Source organism: Archocentrus centrarchus, unplaced genomic scaffold (genome assembly GCF_007364275.1).
Source record: "Archocentrus centrarchus isolate MPI-CPG fArcCen1 unplaced genomic scaffold, fArcCen1 scaffold_24_ctg1, whole genome shotgun sequence".
Taxonomy (NCBI): Eukaryota; Metazoa; Chordata; class Actinopteri; order Cichliformes; family Cichlidae; genus Archocentrus; species Archocentrus centrarchus.
Genome location: NW_022060254.1, coordinates 635,295 through 651,685, shown reverse-complemented (window position 1 = coordinate 651,685; position 16,391 = coordinate 635,295). Strand labels below are relative to the sequence as shown.

Below are 16,391 nucleotides of genomic sequence, written 5' to 3'. Positions count from 1 at the left end.
CATCTTTTGTCTTCATTATTATTTTCTAGTGAACAGATCAGTCAGTAACTATTCAGAGGCAGCGCCTCTTTCAGCACTTTGTCTTTGGTGAATATGTTTTTTGCTACAGACCAAATGTTTCTGCATTAGGCCACAGATATATTAAATACATTCAGCCAACTGAAAGGTTTGTTATTTTGTGTTTGATTTAAGTGAAGTTACGCTCCCAGCAGCCTGAGCCTGATCAAACAGCCGCCTCCTCTGTCCCCCCCCCCCACCTACCGCCAAGGCTGTGGCTGTTGCTCCTGCTCAGGTGCAGCTATGATGTGTTGGATGATATTGTAGTGCACCACTGTGGGACTTTGCAGGGTGTAAGGCAAAGAGAGAAGCACCATTTGAATTACAGCTCACAGGGCATGGAGAGCATCCTTGCACACGTCTTACTAGGTTAAGTCAGCTGAACAGCACCTCCAACTACACACTGGTCACAATCAAAACCCAGCTTCAATTTTATTAACATCGCGCCAAATCACAACAACAGTCGCCTCAAGGTGCTTTATATTGTAAGCAAAGATGCTACAATAACACAATCACTCTGGATTGTTTTAAGAAAGTAAGAATAAAATGTCCCAAAAACTAAGGATATTAACCGCCGCTATTAACGGGTTCATTACTCTCCAATCTGAATGAGGTTAAAGCATTAACAGTTCATCTCTCAGAGGTGCATTTATCTAGGCATACAACATTTGTTACACATGTTCACATCCACCCTACGTTAACCAAGAACCTCACAGACACAATGACAAAATTGTCACGAAACTCTCAAATCTACAAAAACTGCAGCTATAGCTCAATGCCAGAAAATTTCACAATAAAAGCCTCTTTCCAACACCCACTCCTTTTAAACTGATGCTGATGTGATTTGAAGCAGAGCCCCGTGATGGGATGCCACCTTGCAGTTGCACCTCTTGTCCCCTTCCTGCCATTTCAGGTGAGCAAATGCACAGTGGACTTGTGCTGTGAGAAGCAGCTGTGTGCCACTGACGGGCAGTGTGTGTTGTGTTTTTTTTTCTGTACTGCATCAGCAGTTGCTAGGCACTCTACAGGGAGTAACAGAAGGGAACCGCAGGTAGAAGAGGCTGCTTTTTGAAGGCAACGAGGAGAAGACCGGGGTGTGGTATTCATGCGAGACTCAGCTGCAGCCTGATATGTAACACACTCTTTTTTCAGGTCGCTAGCACAGCTGGATGACTGTACTGTAACACTGTTACAGCTCACAGAACACACATTTCTTCAGTAACGTTCATGTTAGATGCCAGGCCGAGAGCCATAATCCAAAACCATTCACACATTTTTCTCTGTGTAGACTTTTCTTTCAGACACTATTCAGTTAAATATAGTCCACAGTGCTGGTTGCTACTGTGTGCCATGTTCATGTCTTGTATGCTTATTTCTTTATTTTTTTTGTACTAGTGTCTTTTTGTTTTGTTCTATTTCATTTTTTGATGTGCACACAATATTTCCATTTTTTTCACAATGCTCAAAATTATCTCTCTATGGGCTAAAGTGCCTTGAGAAGAAAGTGACGATGTGGTGCTAAAAAATTGAAGCTAAAGTGGGAAAAACTTCAGTTCTGCACCAAAAAAACAAACATATTTACATCCAGGTTCCACAGACGTTCTTGGTCACAGATCATATAACTGTTCAAGCTGGATAAGCTCTATATGGGCTGCATGTGAGCGCTGTTTGGTTACAGTTAGCTACTTTTTTTTTTTTTTTTTTTACCAAAATTTTTAAACCATTAAAAAAAAAACAAGATGGCAGCTCCAGACAGCAAAGCAGTCGTCCACAACCAACAGGTGATGTCATGATGACTGTGGCCATCTTTGCTGTACAGTCTATGGATTAAAGGCGAGTAAAAGCCACACATTTAACTTTGTATCTTTCTTGTAACAATAATTCTGTGGATTTTCCTATTTCTGCATTCTTCCACACATGACATGAACGTGACTTTATTTACTGGAATTATGCTGCGTTGTGGAAAAACAAAAATCCACTCTGTGGATCATTCAAGATTTTCAGCAGTGCTATAAAATGACAGGCTAAATATCGGACAGCACAGAAAACAGTGAATGGTTTCAGGCACAGCCCAGGCCCGCTAATAAAAGCTTTCCTGTTCAGGAACACACAAGACTCTGGAATTCTGTAAAAACAAACTGCTGGGAAGTGCACGAAAAGCTCACTCACCAGGAAGCATCAACTATATTCAAAGGTTAGCTGAGTTATTAGGAAAAGTTAAGCTGTGTTCAAAGTATAAAAAGAGCAAGCTAACGCACACACACACACACAAACACACACACACAAAAAAGACTAGAGTCTAACATGGAGCACAAATATATGCTTCCCTCAGGGCACTAAAACCTTCGGCTAACTCCGGCCGCTAACATCTACACAGCGTAAGCACCTTTAAAATGCTGATTAAGCAGAATGTTCTGTGGCAGTATCAAAAAATTCAGACTCATCACTACAATACATCATTTTCCTGCCCCACCCATTTTAATATGGGCCTCAGGCCTTTCTGATATCTAACAGAAACAGAAATGTCATTTATAATAGAGTAATTAGACAGATGAGCAAACATTTATTGGTTTCACAAATGATATAATCTTGAGTTTTTTGATACTGTAATAAGCTACACTCAGTAACTATTCAGAAAAATAGTTGTAATATGTTTTATTAGGCTATCATGCATGCAGGCTACATGTCCACTAAAGGTTTCACCGGAAAAATCTGAAAAAGCAGGAACTCGAGCTAAACGAAGACACAAGCAGCGAACCATAAACCAGCTAGCAAACATACGGCTAACCAGCCCGACAATGTTTGAGGCAAGAAAAGTATTTGTTTATTAGCCTCGTGGGACATCTGTTTAAAAAAAGATGAATAATCTTTATTTTGTGCCTTCAGTGATTAAATATCTGCTTCAGTTTTTTTAATGAGTTCAGTTTTTTGTTCCTTCAAACAATGTTCACAAACATACAAAATAGAGACAAAAATGGCGCCACAGGAAAAAGGGCTACTTCAGAGCTTTTTTGCTAAACACGCACTCGCACAAACGCTACTGCTAATAAAACAAATCACACAACCAGTGATATTAGCTGCTGCTATTAGCATGTGCAGCATCATCCGCCTCCCTCAGTCACTGTTTGCTGAGCTTTCCTTTGGAAGCAGACGGATGGAGCAGCAGATACAGGGAGCAGGTCTTAGACTGACTCAGGATCAGTTGTGTCCAATGCAGTGAGCGCTTATCTTCACATTTGGCACAATACAACTACATATGGGAAGCAATCCCCACTCCTATTCAGCAACTGAAATTTCCTTTTTAATAGAGTAAAAAGTCCTTTTTTTTTACTTTTTTATATAAAGACCCCACAATATATTGGATATTAATAAAATATACAATATACAGTAGGGTTTTGTTTTGGTGCTATTTAAATAAAACTGAATTTATCTGAGTTAAATGGAAACACGCTGCAGAGATGTCACACAAGCACATCCATCTGGCTGCCAGATAAAAAAATAATCAACTTCTAACTCGATATTTGAACGGGATCAGAAGGTGGGCTTTATTTTTAATTACCCATCAAAATATGACAAACTTCGTTTTGAAGTGGCATCACTGCGGGAACATTAAACTCAGCAGCTGCTCCCGATCTGGAGCGGGGACAGAGTGGAGACTGCTTCCCATCTGAAAGTGCCCTCACAGGCCTGAACCTACCACTGAACCTGAAGTTGGTCCTTTGTAAGAAGCGCTGGCTGCTTCACCAACTACTCCAGAATGACTCGTCTGCTCCATTAACGGCTGGTTGAAACTAAACCAGAAACTAGTTTTGATATACGGCTATTTACACTATAAACAGGTTTGAAGACATAAATGTTTGGATGCTCATTTGTCCTCACTGTAGAAAAAAAAAAAAAAAAAATGCTAATCTGACTAAGACAACTTTGTACATTAAATGAGGAGGGTGCAGATGCAGCTAACGATGTCTCTGTCACAGAGTGTAAAAAGTCGTTACCTGCAGTAATTCCAGTTCAATGAGTGCATTCCTCACTCACTAATGTACTTCATTAACAAGCATTAAAGCCAAACCCGTGGTTGGGTTCAAACATGTGTTAATACAAACGGCAAGCAACCAAAAAAAAAGCTCATTGCTACATGACGTAGTAACAGTGCAACAAGCTGTATATAAAATATGCTGTGAGGATGACTGAAAGCAAAGACAGGTCTCCACACAAGCGCTCCAGTTTAGATCTGCGCATCAACAAAAACAACAGCTTTGATTTATTACAGATTATTGGTTAGGCATCAAAAGGGGAAACTATTTAACTATCCCTGATTACAACTCACAATACAAACGGAATTAAAAAACATAACAACATAAGAAACACTGAGTGGGTCTCACAGCACTTTAACTTTGTAGTGGAGCAGGTTACTGACTCAGCAGTGCACCAAACTGTAATCAATCACATAAAATAATCTGCATGAAACCCGTTCAGATGCCCCGGGTGTGTTCCCGGCACAAAATTATGCGAATATTTTTCTGGGATTGTTCAACCTGAAGCTCAGCAAAACATTTGCAGCTTCAACTCACAGTCAATAAATCAGCGCGCACGCTGACAGATAAATAACTCAAAACTAGCGCTGTTAGTGGCGTCCACATGGTAAACTATACTTGGCACTGGTCAAAAATCCATAAACTGCTTGTGCATAACAGAGAATTAAAAAAAAAAAAAATTCTCACATTTAACAAACAGGACTAAAAATCCCAGGTTCTGCAGCACAGAGGAACCCAACATCTACGGTAACATCCTACCAGAGACGGCCTGTAGCAACCTGTGTCTGTGCAGCATGGCTCTGTGTGTGTGTGTGTGTGTGTGTGGGTGTATTGGGGTGGGGTGGGGGGTGTATTGGGGAGGGTGGGGGTGTGTGTGTGGTCTCTGTGTGAGTGTGTGTTACACAGCATTCTCTTCAGTACGAGGCTCTGCACTGGGCGGCTCCAGGAGAGTCTGCTGGACTGGAGACACACAAGCACATTTGTGTTACCCACGAGGGTCTAAAAACCATCAAACCAACGACTTAAATTCATGATAAACTGATAAAGAACATTTTCATTACATTATCATGACACAATGTTACCAACATTAATGGGTTAACCTATAAACAACGCAGATTTCATCCAGACAGTTCATCTATAACACTATTTAGCTTTTATGAAAGCATCTAATGAATAAATAAGACGTATGGTGATGCTGTATTTGTGACGATGCCTTTACACTATGACTGAGCACAGATGTAGCTAAGCCTCTGGACCATGTGATGTCATTGTGGATGTCGTACAGGGAGGATATTCACTGATCGAAGCAGAGCCGACATGTGGAAGCATGCAGCAGTTCAATGCCTCAAAAATGATGCATTCATTTTCTGCAGCTGTCACACTTTGCATGATTGTGTGTCGAACTGGACACACTGATGACATCACACTGACATCAAGGCTGCTTTGAGCTTGTTGCTGTTACATTGTGGCGTTAAGCAGCAGCTGTTAGACTGTCTCATCATTACAGTATCAGTTACCTTATCTGATGCTTTTCTCTGTCACAAATATAAATACTGCACACTGAACTACATATTTGAGGTAGTGAAGGCTCTGTGAGGTTGTGGACACTTTTTGACCTTTTTTACTGACTGATCTGATCTGATTTATCAGCAATGAAAATCATTGTTATTTATATATTTTAGAATATATAAAATAGAGAGCTTAGGAAGGAAGAAAATATCTGATTTACAAAAAAAAAAACAAACAGACTGGTTGAGATTGTGAAAGCATGTTGAGTAAATGGGAGTAGAGTGCAACCTTGTGTACCTTGTGGTTCTGTAGCCACGACCGCTTCAGGGTTCTCGGCTTTCACCATGTCAGTGTTCAGGCTCTCTGCCAAAACACAACAAAACCGTTACTGAGCACCAGCTACAAACAGCAGGCCATCTGCCATCTCCTGGACACTGGAGCAAAGTAACCTGATGCACCAGCTGATTCTTGTATGGGAGGAACAGCAGGAACCTGAACTTTATCTTAAATTAGTATTTCACACTGCAGAAATGAATAAAGCAACGTCATAACAGCCTGATCTGAATCAGAGTGGTGTTCTGTTATTGGACTTCTGTGCAAACCACAGTTTGTCTTTAGCAAACACCAGACAACCACCTCTGCTCCCACAGAGGTCAATTATCCTGTTAATACTTTTACAGCCGCACTGCGTGCGACTCTGGATACTGTGGCTCCTGTAGCCAGGCTGACAGAGACAGAGCTCTGTAGAGCCGAGTATTCCTTTCACTTTAACTAGTAGTGACTTCATGAATTTCTTTACAAATAAAATTTTAACCATTAGAGAAAAAAAATTATTCAAAACCATCTCAAAGATATATCTTCATGTTCTGACCCAGCTGTCTTAGTGGAGTGCCCACTTGAGGTAAGGAATGAGTTGCTGCCCCAAGTGGAGGAGGTGAAGTATCTCTGCGGCTTATTCACAGGTGAAGGGAGCGGGAGATAGACAGACAGATGGAGATCGTGGCCGCAGTGACGCTGCACTGGTCCATTGTGGTGAAAAGAGCTCAGCATAAGAGCAAAGCTGTTGATTTACTGGTCAATCTATGTCCCCACCCTCACCTGTGGTCAGGAGCTTTGGGTAATGACCAAAAGAACGAGATCATGGATACAAGCGGTGGAAATGAGCTTCCTCCAAAGGGTGGCTGGCCTCTCCCTCAGAGTTAAGGTGAGACCCAGGACACACTGGAGAGATTATATCTCTCGGCTGGTCTGGGAATGCCTCGGTGTCCCCCCAGATAAGCTGGAGGAGGTGGCTGGAGAGAGGGAGGTCTGGGTTTCTCTGCATAGGCTGCTGTGACACGGCCCCGATAAGTGGAAGAAAATGGATGGATGGAAAAATATCACCACCTCATCCATATCTGTCTTCACCAAACCTACATATTTCAGCCTATGGCAGCTGTCATAGGGCGAGAGGCAGGATACACCCTGTACACCCTTCCAGCCTACACAGAGAGACCAACAATCATTCACACTTATGGGTTATTTAGAATCACCAATTAACCTAACCCCACTAAGTGCATGTTTTTGGACTGTGGGAGGAAACCGGAGTACCCGGAGAAACATGCAAACTCCACAGAGAGGCCATCGCCAAGGTGGATTTGAACAAGGATCTCTAAACACCGCGCTATCATGCTGCCCCAGTGCCATTTTCAGTTGAATTCTATTTTATTTTATTTATATAGCACCCAATCACAACAAGACTCACCTCAAGGTGCTTTATATTGTAAAGACCCTAATGCAGAGCAATCAGACGGCCTCCTATGAGCAAGCACTATGAGCAGTATGGATTCAGGATGCAGACACCCTCTCTATTTTTAAGATGAAGCTTAAAACTTTCCTTTTTGATCAAACTTATAGTTAGGGCTGGATCAGGTGACCCAGGCTAGGCTGTGTTTCTTTTCATTCACCTCTTTTCACTCTATTTATACTCCACTCTGCATTTAGTCATTAATTATTATAAACCTCTGGCTCTCTTCCACAGCATGTCTTTTCTCTCCCCTCAGCACCAACACAGCAGACGGCTGCCCCTCCCTGAGCCTGGTTCTGCTGGAGGTTTCTTCCTGTTTAAAGGGAGTTTTTCCTTCTCACTGTCACCAAGTGCTGCTCATAGGGGGTCGTTTTGATTGTTGGGTTTTCTCTCTAATTACTGTAGGGTCATTACCTTACAATATAAAGCACCTTGAGGTGACTTCTGTTGTGACTTGGTGCTGTATAAATAAAGCTGAATTGAACTGACTGAAGGACTGTCCCTCTAAAACACGTGTGTGGTGTAAAGACCTTACGCTGTATACCGAAGCACAGCTTCTTCTTCTGGTAGGAGATGTAGCTGCTGATTGCACCCACCAGCGCCATGGCAACTGCGCTGGCAATCCCTGCGATGGTGCCCACCTCCGCTGTAGTCTCTGGAAACACACACACACACACAAATCCACATGATGCTCAGACAGCCATACAGACATCCATTCATAAGAAAACAGCAGATAATGAAAACTCACCAGTGTTGTCATCATACTGGTTGATCTGATCACTGTGACCACTCCCTCCTGTGGCCAAAAAAAAAAAAAGAGTGTTCACATCAGGCCTTTGCTGCAATGATGCATTAAATATTAACCATGGACTCGCTGTATCTCCACATTTACCTTTGCCTTTGCCTTTGTCAGGTTTGTAGGTGTCATCTTTACTCACATCAATTAGATCATCGTCAGAAAATCCACCTGGGAGGAAACACACATAATCAGCACACTGAAGATGCAGCCAGATGTAAGCTGATGTCACCCCAGCCTACAGAAACAAGATACTTACTACCATAATACTATGAAATAAACATAGAAACAGCTAAAATGTTAAATGAAAAATGTAATGTAGATAATGTGCTATAAAAAGTGAGGATGGAGTCCATTTTTATAAGAAAGAAATTATAAAATGCATTCATATTATTCTCAAAAACACTCGCACAAATACCATGTGAAGCAGAGGACAGCGATGCTCTGTCGGTGGGGAAGGGGTGGGGGGGGGTTGAGCAGATGAGTAACAGAGGGAAAACAATGAGCACTTTCTTTAGGGAAAAAGTCAGTCAATTCAGTTCTTATGTGGCGCTTCACACAGAGTGTGATGAGATCATCAAACAGTTTTTAATGATGTGCGATGGCTCTGAAAGCTTTTCCAGAAATGTCACAGCTGCTAAACAGAATCACATTCATATTAAATCAGTGCATGGAGCTGGGCTGGGGAGCTTCAGTGGAGACACAGACATGTAGTAAAAGGTAATGAGATGGCAGAAAGAAAAAGAAGTCAGAGCAGATGAGCGAGTAGCTAAATACTCCTTTCAGACTGACGTGGTGCCGGGGGCCAGAGTTGAGCCAGTTCTCTCTTGGTGCATTTTGAGACTCAGACCACATTTTGTCAGGAGTGTTACTTGGTGTTATGTAGCAGAGGTTGGGGTGACCTCTGGGGGTAAACAGAATCTGCAGACATCAGTGAATTTCATGCAGTAGCCCCCCACATACACACACAGCCGTTGACCACAATGGCTCCAACTTTGAGACCAGCAATTTTAGTCTTTTCCTCAGTGAAAATGAATGGAACTGGTTCTCGATCAGGCACCAGTCTGACACCTCATCGGTGGAAAAGAGGTATTTGGCACCAGTGTGTGAATAGAATTTGTAGCAGCATGGGCTAAAACAAGACTGACCAGCCCCAGACAAACAGGACATCTCTAATAAATGACTGTAAAGCCCTTATGTGATATTTTCCCCCAGATTCTACACATAGTGGTTTTACTATGAAACATGTTATTAAATGATTAGACTCAATGATTTAGTGATTATTCTGATCGTGTCGGAGTGCCGCAGGACACTTCCACCCACCTCCCTGACCCATGTTCTTATCCTTGTCACGAATGTCATTGTCGGGGTCCAAGGCATCAGCCAGGTTAAAGTCATCACCAGCTGTAGGGGTCAAAAGGTCGATCATCAGTGTTATTGCAAAAGAAAGGCAAAATCAGGAGATAAAATAAACAATACTGTCAACAGAAAGAATAAAAAACAACCAGAAAAACTAAATTAGACTTTAATTAAATCGGTTTGTCTATAGATATTCCTTAATGTTTCGGTTCCTGTTCAAACGTGTCCTTCGCCAGTTTATTGCATTGGATTGTGCGTGTGCAGCCATACTGTTTATAGATCATCATGGTGCATCAACAGCAGAGAACAGGTTTGTCGAGAAGTCAGAGTGTAAACTGCAGGAACGTATCAAAAACATGAAGGCCTGGATGACTTCTGATTTCATGCTTCTAAATTCAGATAAAACATACATAGGACTGTTTTCTGCAATTGTACAACATCTCTAAAATTAGAAACACCCTGTCTCAGAGTGATGCTGAAAAGCTCATTCATGCATTTATTACTGCCACAGTAATAGAAGACAGTCATTGTTTGTAAACAATGATTTTCACATTTTTTTCTCAGAAATGAAAGATGTTATAAGCTGATTCCAAATATGGTAATTCATAATGTTTAGAGTGTCCTATCTCCATGAGAGGCAGCTGGAATATGTGGGGATCGACTGGGGCTGGCATTAGGACCAAGATGATGTCAGCAGTAGCGGGACCTTCAGACTGAGCGGACCGCGCTGAACTGATTTCAAGTGCTGCGATGGGAGTACCTGAGTGGATAATACCATAGGAGATATTTGAGGAAAGATGTTTGCTCTAAGTTGGTGTGGATGTATACCATCGACAGACTGAATTTACTGATGAAGGAAACGTTGTGGGCAGCACAGGCTGATGAGAGCCAGGTGTGCAGTGACAGTAACCTGCTGAAATACCAACACCACAGCCACAGGTGTGGATGGATGAAAATGTGCTGCACGTCTCTTTAGCGAGCAGAATAACAGCTCAAAGTCTTTTTTTGGCTGATTGCTCTTTGCGGATGTTGTTCGCTCCTGCCTGCACAGTGACTTTTGTAATGTCCAGCAGCCCTGCAAGAATTTCTTTAGCTTTTCCCCTCTATGTCTTGGACAGTGGCTCCTGAGAAACAGCAGGTTATGGCTGAGCTTGTTGCTGGCCGGCCCTGAGGTGGTGTACCAGGGACTTTCACTGGCTGTTGGACGCAGCACCATCCCAGGACCTCGACTGGCTCTATAGGAGGTCGGCTCCAATATAGGACTGGCTGTGGGTTGGGAGGTAGGGGAAATGGATTCTGATGGTGGAGTGCAACGGGATTTTCTTCCTTGTCTCCTCTCCCCCCTGGACAACAATCCAGGGTTTGAAAGGAGCTGGCATGGAACAGAGCCGCACTTTGGGCTTGGCTCCAAGCCAGGGCCAGGGATCTTCATCGTGGATGGAGGTGACCGTGGCTAACTCTGGACGTGTGCTTGCTGAGGGTCCGAGCCATGGAAGCATGGTGTTGTCACAATTGCAGGAGGCATCAGCCTCCTTTTAATAATTTATAAACAAACAACTAGTTACATTTCATTAATCACAGTGTTCTGCAAGGAGCGGCGCAAATATGCAAATCAAAAAATGAGGATCAAGTAACATACTAACAAATTAAAGCATCGTATGCACAGTTTTTACACCTTTCTCTCTGAAAAAAGTATAGCAGTTAAGAGAAATAAGAGGAGGATGAAGAAGAATTAATATGTTTATGATATAAAAATTAACTCTTCTGGAATGCATAATTTATCCAGAGTTGCTTTATGATGAGTGAGGTCTGAGAAAAGAGCAACAGGACGAAGCCAGTTTTGGCACTGCACTGACAGCTTTGAGCCATCCGGCTCTGCCAATTACACACTTGCTCTGATAGTATCTCCCTCTCTCATCCCAAATAAATACATCCTCACAGTGGCAACTGTCACACAAATAGTGGCCAAAAATAAGACACGCTTTTTGGTGTTAAATTGGGTGCAATTTACAGTAACCTGCCTGCCAAAAACCTTAGTAACTCAGGTTTGTGTTTCATTATTTTATGGAACACAAGTTGCGCTCATCGGTGCAGACTGACTCTGATTACAGCATGTTGGCACTCTGTCTGCATTTATAAACGGGGTGGCTGTGGCTCAGGAGCTAGAGCAGGTCATCTACTAATTGGAAGGTTGGTGGTTCGATTCCTGGCCGCTTCACTCTGCATGCCAAAGTATCCTTGGGCAAGATACTGAACCCTGAGTTGCTCTCCAGAGCAACAGTATGAATGTGTGTGAATGTTAGATAGTAAGCACTTAGCTGTAGAAAGAAGTGCTTGTGTGAATGGGTGAATGCCAACGTGTTGTTAAAGTGCTTTGAGTGCTCAGATAGAGTAGAAAAGTGTTCGATAGCAAATTAATTGTAAACCTTCATCAATCTGTGTGAGCGTGATTGCAATCAGTTTAAGTTGGAACCAAAACAGGTTGCCTCCCACCAGGCAATCTGTGCAATTACCTTGCAACCAAAAGTGGTCACCATCTGTTGGTTGCTGCAACTTCTTGCAATCAGTCCCAGACAGCAAAAGGATCCAGTGCAATCCACTGACTTGTCTGCAAACAGTCTTGCACTTGAAAAACTGAGACACTTGGCCTTTGAAAGAAAAGCTGCGCTTTACCAGTGAAACCCACAACTTTCAAAAGGCACAGCTTTTACTTTGAAGGCATTTCTATTTCCAGTTTGCATTGCACTTTTACCATTTTAACCAGCATTTAGCAGGTAGTAGGTGATGTTTCCAGACAACTGGGCATCTTTCATATAAACTATGAGTGGCCAAAATTGCAAGGGGGTTTTTGGTACAGCACTGTACATCTCTTTTCTATCACATTCACCTAGAAACAGCAAGCAAATGTGATTCTTTCTGCAGCTGACCCATGGGCCTCATGAGAGGAGATGGCCATAAACCTAGAAAAGGTTGCATTCTTTACCTGGCTTGGGTTTGGGCTTAGCTGGGGCCTTGGTGCTCGTGGGGACCTTAGGCAAAACCTTGGGTGGGACTTTGGTGGTGGTGGTAGCATCAAAAAAATCCTCCAGTTTAAAGTCTTCAAAGGAAAATAACAATGTTACAGTCAGTTGTTGAGTCCTCGAGTCAATTCCCACACCCTAACTATATGTAATTCCCATGCTCTCTTTCCCCACGTTTAAAAATTACTCCACTCTACTACTCAGACCTAAAATGACCCCATCCACTCAAAGTTGTTGTGAAATTCTCACCTCCACCTCCTGCTCCTCCTGCTGGTCCTTCTTGCTTTTTTGTAGGTGCAGGTTTCGCTGTTATACAAGTCAGAGAATAACACAATAATAATATAATGGTCATTATTTTTGCTGGTATCTTTCATAAGAGAATAGAGAATAATCGCCTCTGTTTTATTGGTTTCTTGCTAAAGCTAATCACAGTGCTTTCAAACTAGACAATTCAGAGGGGGAGACAGAGACTGAGTTGAGTCTGTAAAGCTAGGATTATGCAAAGTTTTGAATTCGACAAAGGCAGGAAGCGGGAGGCATAAATGCCAGTGTAATCCTTATTCTAATCCCAACCCTAGATTTACTGGGAGGATTGGGCCGTGAACAGCATCCGGCATAAAATCAGCATAATTCCATACTGGAGTGGTCAATGCTTAGAGCAGCTGAATGAAAACGACTGCTATCTACTAATGATCAGATCCCATCAAATTAAATGAGTATGTTTGTGTAAGACAATTACTAATGCTGATGGGCAGTCTAAAATTTTGATATATGTCATTTAAAAAAAAAGAAACACAAACACAAAAAAAGAAAAGCAGGCAAGTGGTGTTTCACTGTACTTACTTGGTTTATTATCCACAGCATCCAACAGGTTTAAGTCCTCTGACAGAACTGAAGGGCAGAGAGGACAGATGAGAGGGTCAGAGGAAAAACACATCAGTGTCCTAAAGCTCTAATAAAACTCATCTCTTTCATCCCAAGCTCCTGCTGCTGTTACTGTGCCACACAAAAGGCCAGACTATTGTAATTCATTATTATCAGGCTGTCCTAAAAGCTCCCTGAAAAGCCGTCAGCTGATCCAAAATGCTGCAGCTAGAGTACTGACAGGGACTAGAAAGAGAGAGCAGATTTCTCCCATATTGGCTTCTCTTCATTGGCTCCCTGTTAAATCTAGAATAGAATTTAAAATCCTTCTCCTCACATACAAGGTCTTGAATAATCAGGCCCCATCTTATCTTAAAGACCTTATAGTACCATATCACCCCAATAGAGTACTTTGCTCTCAGACTGCTGGCTTGTGAAGTGTGAATTAGAAGCATATCACAAGTGCACTTCAAATATGTAGTAAAAATATTCTTTTTCTGTTCAGCAGACTATGATGGTGATACTTCCTCTTTTTATTGCCATGCAGATTATCATGATGCGTGACCCTCAGCATAAATACTGTGACACTGAACTAGCCCGTGAGCTTTACTTAGACAGTTTCGGTTTATGTTTTATGTTACGGATTTTAAACTGCCTTCTGTATCCACACTTTTGGTTAATATTTTCCTATCAGAAACCCATTCCATGAAGCTCTCTACACACTGTTCTTGAACTAATCTGAAGGCCACATGAAGTTTGGAGGTCTGTAGCGATTGACTCTGCAGAAAGTTGGTGACCTTTACATGCCACAGAAAATGCATCTCCCAACATGACTCAGTTCAGCTTCCAAGCTGGATGAATGTCTGGATGGAGTATTCTCCATTATTTATGTTTAACATGATCATAAACATGCATAAACATGATATATAAACAGTACCATGTTTGCAGGATTCAGTCCTTGTAAACTATACAACCAGAGTTTCCCACAGGGATTAACTCCTGATGGAAGTGGGAGCTGCTGATTGTTCAGTATGCAGATGGGGAGCTCCAACAATCCCGCAAAACATCAGCATTCCTACGCTTACCACCAGAGAAGCTAACTTGCGATGTGGGCATTGGTCCAGAGGCCATTACTGACCTCGTTCAGCTTAATGCACCGAATGCATATTAAATGCACTTCCTCGGTTTTTCTGCGGTTTTCCGACGAGCTCCGCAAACAAACACTGACGTGCACTGATTTGAAATTTAGGTTTGGGGTTGCGATCCGGGGATGCGGAATTCTGCTCACATTTTCTATGCGTAATGCAGGATAACCAGTAAATAACCAAATGTGAAGGGCACATCATTAGTTATTAACCTTTACCTGAATAGCTTTCCACATCATCCGCCATCACTGAGCCTGACACCATTTCCAGCAGGGCACATGTAACCCAGACGCACGGGCTGGGTGTTTCCACTTTGATTGTCAGCGGCTTAACATCTAGCTAGCTGTTACACCGACGTATTTGCACTCAGAGCTACTCGGATCATAATAACTAAATCCAGCTGCTTTAATAAACTCTATAATTGGTGAAAGTTCGCTGAGAAGCTGATTATAGCCAGCGAGATGTATCTGCTGCGGCTCTCTGTACTGCTTGTTTCCAGGCCGATGGACCGTTATTCAGCTTCAAACCAAAGTGCAGCACAAAGGCCGACCGATGTGCAGAGGTGTGCGGGACAAAGCCTTACCTTGCAGCGGCAGCAACAGCGGCAGCAGCAGGCAGAGAGCGCGCAGAGAGCGGAGAGCCATGGCTTCAGGTCCACAAAAGCCGGTACAAAGTGAGCAGGCAACGGGGAATTAACGTGCCGTTCAGCGTGTCAGAAAGCGCCGGTCTCCCACCCCTCGCCGAAAGCCGCATTCAAGGCGTTCACTACGGCAAGCTACGACACACCCACACGGCACCACTTCCGGTTCCTTTCAAAACAAAGCCCGCTTGTCATTATATCCATGCTGCATAGTTACCTCTGCCAAGAAGCTCATGTTTTTGGTAGCGTTTGAGTGTGTGCGTATAATTGTCTGTAAGCGCGATTGCTAAAAAGCTTTGAATGAACTGTGATAAAACTTTGTAGGGGTATCAAGTGAGGTCACGTTGACAATCCATTAAAATTTGGCTTACATCCACCAAGGTCTATTTCATGATTCATGGTTCCTAGCACATTCCCCAAAATGTAACCTTTAGGGAACATCCCTGGAAGTCCCATGAAGGTTCTACAAAACTAACCTCCAGAGAAAATTGCCTGGATGTTCTCTGAAGCTCCCATTTATGGAATACTCCTGTCACAGCAAGGCTGTGTGGCAGGCAAAGAAGGACCCAAAGGCAGGACTTGGAGAACAGAGTAAACTTAAACAAAGCTTTATTGGCTGATACGCACAGGGTGAGAAATAAAAAATGCAAACTGGGCTGAAGTCGGGAATACTAAGACTTGGAGACAACATGGAAAAACATGGTGCAAGGAATCACACACAAGGAATCACACACACACACACAGTGTGTGTGTGTGTGTGTGTGTGTGTGCATGAATGCGGGGGGTGGGGGGGACTAGAGAAGACAGAGGACTTAAATACACAAGGTAATCCGGGCAGAGAGCACACAGCTGTGGAAAACAAGACACAGGTGACCAGACTCTAACTAACAACAGGAAGCAAAGTAAAGCTTAACTAAACAGCACTAAAAGGGGTAATTCCACACCATAAAGAGACCAGACAAACCTGGGGACACGACTGGGAAAACAGAAAGAGACCAAACAGCACTCTGGAGTCATGATTAGTACTTGTAAAATACATTTCTTATCACAATTTAATGGTGGTGATACATTTTCATACTTTGACTGCTTCCTTTAGGGGTCACCACAGTGGGTCATCTGCTTCCATCTCACTCCATGCTTAGCTCCACTTCTGTCACACCAACCCTCTGCGTATCCGCCTT

General features: G+C 42.7%; 1 protein-coding gene across 1 annotated transcript; it reads right to left on the bottom strand.

Moving 5' to 3' along the window:
* Positions 1–1,743: 1,743 nt before the first annotated feature.
* Positions 1,744–15,360, bottom strand: cd99l2 (CD99 molecule-like 2). Its single transcript, XM_030723247.1, has 10 exons — positions 15,154–15,360; positions 13,405–13,452; positions 12,811–12,867; positions 12,525–12,638; positions 9,506–9,586; positions 8,279–8,353; positions 8,135–8,182; positions 7,922–8,041; positions 5,898–5,963; positions 1,744–5,051 (listed from the first exon to the last, which is right to left on the bottom strand). The coding sequence occupies exons 1-10, from the start codon at positions 15,212–15,214 to the stop codon at positions 4,990–4,992; spliced, it is 732 nt and encodes a 243-aa protein (XP_030579107.1). The 5' UTR covers positions 15,215–15,360; the 3' UTR covers positions 1,744–4,989.
* Between the last annotated feature and the right edge of the window lie 1,031 nt (positions 15,361–16,391).

Excerpts from the sequence above, each read along its gene's own strand:
- cd99l2 (XM_030723247.1), bottom strand. The coding sequence starts at position 15,214 with ATGGCTCTCCGCTCTCTGCGCGCTCTCTGCCTGCTGCTGCCGCTGTTG. Across the intron at positions 13,453-15,153 it reads GCTGTTGCTGCCGCTGCAAG|TTCTGTCAGAGGACTTAAAC; the intron begins GTAAGGCTTTGT and ends TCTGCCCTTCAG. Across the intron at positions 8,042-8,134 it reads CCAGTATGATGACAACACTG|AGACTACAGCGGAGGTGGGC; the intron begins GTGAGTTTTCAT and ends GTGTGTTTCCAG.